At 44.8% G+C, this 6,013-nt stretch overlaps 1 protein-coding gene across 1 annotated transcript in view; it reads right to left on the bottom strand.

The window, feature by feature from the left end:
• The window catches only part of T265_13230 (hypothetical protein), a gene marked incomplete at both ends in the record, with an annotated part of 17,167 nt that extends 11,477 nt beyond the window's left edge, over positions 1-5,690 (bottom strand). The window contains 6 exons of the mRNA XM_009167880.1: positions 4,476-4,625; positions 4,661-4,736; positions 4,771-4,847; positions 4,884-5,084; positions 5,119-5,360; positions 5,639-5,690. Of these exons, the coding sequence (XP_009166144.1) occupies positions 4,476-4,625; positions 4,661-4,736; positions 4,771-4,847; positions 4,884-5,084; positions 5,119-5,360; positions 5,639-5,690 (798 nt within the window). The remainder of the gene's footprint in view (positions 1-4,475; positions 4,626-4,660; positions 4,737-4,770; positions 4,848-4,883; positions 5,085-5,118; positions 5,361-5,638) is intronic.
• Between the last annotated feature and the right edge of the window lie 323 nt (positions 5,691-6,013).

Raw genomic sequence — 6,013 nt, 5'->3', positions numbered from 1 at the left:
TGTGGTCGTCCACTGTCAAACACAGCATGTAAGGTGTTGTCAACGAACCACAAATATGATCAGCAAGTGCTCGATATTTTCTACCATACTGCGACTTTGTGCAACCACTACATTACCGTAAACCTAAAGCTGTCCACCTTCAGGCCTTCCCATGTGTCGTCACTGCCTCCCATTGTTTAGAGAAGACCTCTGATGATGTAATTAGCGTGAAATAAAAGACGTTCAAAATGCACATTCTATCAACACCAGATAAACCTGCAACGCATGTGATAGGGTGGCAAAAGGTGGAACGATATTCCCGAAACTACGCTGTTACATTTACTGCAAGTCAACTGGAATACATGCGGCTGCAAAGGTAGGTTATGCTCTCCCTATCTCCTCCACACTCGATCACCTCGTCAGTAAGCACATGGTCTTGTGGTCTTGGTATTCTTGTTGTAATTCGTAATTGCCAAGTGCAGGCTAAATTGCCAAGCTGAATTAGATGGGCTGAATAAAATGGTTTCGGAAGGTTCTCATCTAAGTATATCAACATCGTAAGTGTAAGTAAAACCTGCGAGTGGACGCATTCATCCCCAGTGTGGGTTTCAAGCGACGCATCAGTAAATAGCTGAAGAAAAGAAGGCAGCTTGTTTGATACCTTTGGAAGCGGTGGAGCAGGTCAGGGCTTTCTTCTGTACCTGTACGCATCCAAAAGTAGTATTGGAGATAACAATCTGAATAGGGCGGCGGGACACAAACACGGTTTCCGGCCATGAAGGAAAGAAATGCAGCCTTCAGATCAGGAAAGTAATAGTGTTGTGCCAGAGCTGCTGATGTTGCCAACTCACCCAGCTTGACTCCCACGACCTTTCCAACGATCGACCAAGTTTAAAGCTGATGCCACACAGGCGCTGTTACTATTAAATTGATTCCAAGGTGACTTTCGCATATATTACTACACAAGAATCCGAGCGGGAGCAATTTACTTATCAGAATATTCAATGTCAGGTCACCACATCGGGGATACTGTTACCATTGAGTTAGACGGAGAAATGTAAGGTGAAGACAGGACAGCCACCGAATAGGACTACAGGGACTGAAATTGGAAAAAGAAACTTCTAAGAACAAGCCGGTAGTATGCATAAAATTATCCACCGATACTGCGGTATGTGATCACACACTGCCGGTCTATATTCAAATGAATAATATTGTGATTGCATTTTATTACCGATAGATTTGGGATAGCTTAGCTCGATACTGTTGTCCGAAAGCCTGTTGGAGATGACAGTACTTGACTTGCCATCGCGCCACTCCACTCGGAATGGAAACGAATTGACGCTGGGACCTGTACTATAATTCGATAGTCTGGATTTATGGGCCCAGAGCGAATGGCCACAATAAAGTAAAGCTCTCCATATCTAGTCCATAACCACATAATTCAGCTGAGTCCGAAAATCATTTCCATTTGGTGGCTAGGAAGATGATGCTAAAACAGAACTGAAGTCAAGAAAATAACCATACCAAATCAACCACATAAACATAGCCTTAAGCTTTACTCCATGGATCTGGATAGTTGTATCCCTGTGAGAACAAAAACGTCTCAGTAATTGCCAATCAAACCAATCAACACATCAGTCTGAGTTGATCTGTTACGGCGTTTATTGATATAGAAACCAAACATCGTACAACGGCAGGTACACTTTTAGCTAGGTAGCCCGACTATGAAGTGAGAGTACGCTTACCGCAGGGACCGGGCACATGCTTATTCTGTAGGGTTTCTAACCACATACAACGAGAATCACGCGGATCTAACCTAGAGGGCGTGAAAACCCCACTGCACTTAGGTGACGGTAGCCGCTCTCATTTCGTGTTGCCAGTTCATCACCTATCTAAAGCTGGCCTTTAGCCAACAAATTGCTTTTATTGGTGGATGGCAATTGGTCATGCGTAGCAATGTCCTCACCCCCTTACACTGAACAGTTTCGCGTGCCGCTTTCGTCACTTTGATCTACCATAAAAATGGCCGCCAAATAATATGAGAATATGGCCTGCATAGTCCAAGTTCATCAGTCTTCTACTACATGTCACTTCGATATCAAAACCTTCGATCCCTTGGAGTGTGCATTCCATAATCACATCAAAGATGAAAATATGCAGTACCGTGCAGCGTAACCTTACAGAATTCATGGTTTTACACTTCCAAGGGCTGTTCCGAATTCCTACGTAGCCAGAAGTGTCGGAATATGTAAGACGAAGTATATTTAGACTTTAGGGACATCCAACCCCGGCCAGGCACGTACAGATGTGAACTGCCTATGGAGTCATAGACTCAACTGAGGTAACGAAAAACCGCCCTGGGTCTAACTAAACTTGCCACCGCATGAGCTGAGGCGCTCCATCTATACACTGAGATCTCCTGTGAATAGGACTAAAATCAGACACTTCGTGGTGGGTATTAGGCAGGTTGTTTCTCAACACAGTATCTTCAGTGGAATCACTGCTGCAGTCGATTGGCACACGAGCAGAAACCATAAAGAAATAACAGTTAGTGTTTCGATTTGCGCCCGTCGTCATGAAAGTAGATGCGCCAACGACAGGGGTGACTGTTCCTTACTATCACCACCAACGTCATCGTCAACAGAGAGGGAAACATCAGCGTTGACACTGGTGCTTCATTGCAGCACAACCACAAAGTTTAGTTAATTATATTAGAAAGGCTTAGAGTGAGACAAGTAGGTGAGGGAGAGAAATTGGTGTTGGCCTATGAAGACATTCTGAGGCACCTACAACTCCAGGTAACCTGGGGAGAAACTGACAGCAGGAACACCTCAGATTTCAACCAGCCGCCCTTCCTTGCAATGTCCCCAGCCATGCGCAGGAGGGGTCACGAGGATCCCATCCTGGAATGCGTACGGCACCAACAACACACTAAACCCTCGTGATCTCCTTCACACCCTTCTACCGAGTCGCACTTTGCCCACCTCGCGGTCTGCACCATTATGGAAAAGGCACACAGAACACTCGTATCAGCAGACGGTGCTTCGGCATGCGTAGCATATGGCTGAGCCACCTCCGTTGATGGTGCTGGATGCTTTCCACTGAAGTACCTGCTGCGAAGCGAACCGTTTTCTAATTACCTCGTTACGAACTCATCGAAAATATCCAACATCAGCCACGCTTCCAAAACATCAGTAGTCAAAAACATGAAGACGCTTCAGGCCATCTGGCCACAGAGGTCGTCTTCTTACAGTACAACAATACAGCCCTTAATATGGCCCGATACATTCGACCTTTGAAACCCAGTTGCATGTCCTAACCTGCCCGTTCTGTCGTATGTAACAAATAAGACGGCCAAACCGAAGTCAACAAGCTACGGGCGGTGTTGCAGGAACGCAATTTTAATCGTTTACGTCACGTTTGAATGCGGTCCTTGATCATGTCAGGGCACCCAAACCCAGTCAGGACGATTGGTTTAGTTGTTTTCAGCTCGCAGAAAGAATCGCTCTTGTGGTGTCAATTATCTCTAAGAGGCCCGGACCTAATGAATGGATCTGGAAACCGAAACTAACAGGAATCACGTTCATTGAAGAATCGCCGTACATGGCATCACATGGTTGCATTGCAGTAAAGCACCAGTCCTTAGCATGAGTGGCTCTCCCATTCTCTATTCTCCATTGATCTCAAACTCCCAGCCGTGGTAGTTTTCTAATTGAAGTCATCAAGTCGTAACCACTCTTCGGAAGAAATTCGACAGTACAGCGTCCAGTAATGATATGCAGGTTCCGACAATTCATTTGAAGACATCACAATGAGCTCGTAAAGTGGGTTTCGGAGCCCAGAAAGGAAGTCATCAAGTCGTAACCACTCTTCGGAAGAAATTCGACAGTACAGCGTCCAGTAATGATATGCAGGTTCCGACAATTCATTTGAAGACATCACAATGAGCTCGTAAAGTGGGTTTCGGAAGAAAGCCCAGAAACTGTCATTAACATCGAATCAGTGCTTCAAAAAATTTGGTCAAATCAATGTGCGGACCTCAGGGCCTAGTCCGTTTACATCTGTTATGGTTCGCGTAAAACTCAGCTCCGAGAGCATGGCGTAAACGCTCTGAAAGCCAAAAAATTCCCCCAAATGTTGAGCTCAATCCGACCAACAGGAAGTCTTGTGAGAACTTCCCTCAGCAACCTCCGTTCTTGAACTAGTCCGAGTGGACTCTAAACACTTGAAAAACAGCAATTTCGAGGTCAGCCGAACTAACTACAGAATTCTTCCTTCCAGTAGAAAAACTAGTAGCCACGAAGAACTTCCAGCAGCAAGTAACCTGCTTAACATTCCTTGAGATAATTTCGCGCTGTAGTGATAAACCCAAAGCACAGCCACCACCGCTTTGCCCAAGTAGGTGAAGGTCGCTGGAACAAAAAACTCGTTGGTCTTTNTAAAACAGCGAAATTCGGGTTATACAATGTTTATAGGGATGACGCACACAAACTTACTGCGAACAAGGCTTGCTTCATGTAGGTTTCCATGTATCCATAATATAGCGACATTATTTTCACAAGACATTGGAGTGCCGCAACCCGGATTTGCGGATGGGGCGATTGCGTAGACTCACAAACAACTTGCATAATGTAGTTTCGTTCATTCTACAGATTACAATTAGCTAAATTGCTTGACCTACATCGACGTCAAAGTTATGCTTAGTAAACTCTAAGGAGTTGAGGAGGGCATTTGTTGCAGCCAAGCGAACATTATCACTAGAAAGTGAACAAAAGAAAACAAGCATCAAACCTTGGCTCTTCTTTCTTCATTCCACACACGATAGCTGTCAGAATTGCGTTTGACTGACTCACTAATATATTGGGATCCTGGAAGTGAGAAAAAACAATGGGCAAAAGACGTACTATGTCTTGGCAAATATATCCAATCGTTTCGAGAGTTGCATGCTTGCAAGCTTCTGAGCTTCTGGCTGTCACCACATTCTCAACTAAGTGATTCATTAAATCAGGCCACTGCATGGCTGGGAGTTCTGCGCAAGCAATGTAGGCAACACATTGAGCCGCAGAACTGTGTGCAGTGGTTTCTGTCCCAAGAGCAGCCAGACACTAAAATACATCGAAAAAAATCAACTGAAATTACGTTTTTCTTTATGTATTGACGTGCATCCGGCGTTAACTGTAGCCACCTCTGCTGATACACGGATTTTATGTCGGCATCTTTGGAATATAACGCATTTTTAAGCTGGAGACCAGCCTGCATCCGAACCACCGGAGAACATTCTGCGTTGCATAGAACATCACTCAGCTGTCGCAACAATCCGACGAGATCTGCCTCCGCAGCCTTCTCGAGGAAATGCTGTGCAGCTTCCAATTCCTGTTGAACTATACAGAGAAAATGTTATGGAACGTTCATTGTTGCGCAAAGAATAACACATGAAAACAACACTAACCTGGTGATACGCTCTTCTCCAACACTGTAACAAGCCCATTCTGCGTTGCATAGAACATCACTCAGCTGTCGCAACAATCCGACGAGATCTGCCTCCGCAGCCTTCTCGAGGAAATGCTGTGCAGCTTCCAATTCCTGTTGAACTATACAGAGAAAATGTTATGGAACGTTCATTGTTGCGCAAAGAATAACACATGAAAACAACACTAACCTGGTGATACGCTCTTCTCCAACACTGCTAACAAGCCCACGTCCACAGACATTGCGGAGAATGACCGTGCCTGTCCAAAATTCAAAAAGCGCGCCTGCTCTGTTCCCGCCTCGGCAAAGTTCAAAATCAAAACGCAAGCAAATGATCTGAACAAGATTAATGATGTGTGGTATCACATTAATTGGCAAAGATCCGTCTACGGTATGACAGACGGATTTAAGACAGAAGAAACACACTTAAAGCAGATGATCAATGTGTGAACTTTCCTGTCTTCTAACTTTCCATCTTTCGGCTGAAGATTTCTCTCGGTTATTTCCTACTTTCGTTCCGATTCCACCATGCTACGTTATTTTTTTCATGCTCTGTCGTGATATT

Source organism: Opisthorchis viverrini (assembly GCF_000715545.1).
Source record: "Opisthorchis viverrini unplaced genomic scaffold opera_v5_48, whole genome shotgun sequence".
Classification (NCBI taxonomy): Eukaryota; Metazoa; Platyhelminthes; class Trematoda; order Opisthorchiida; family Opisthorchiidae; genus Opisthorchis; species Opisthorchis viverrini.
Note: the sequence above shows the minus strand (reverse complement) of the source record. Positions and strands in the feature narration are given on the sequence as shown.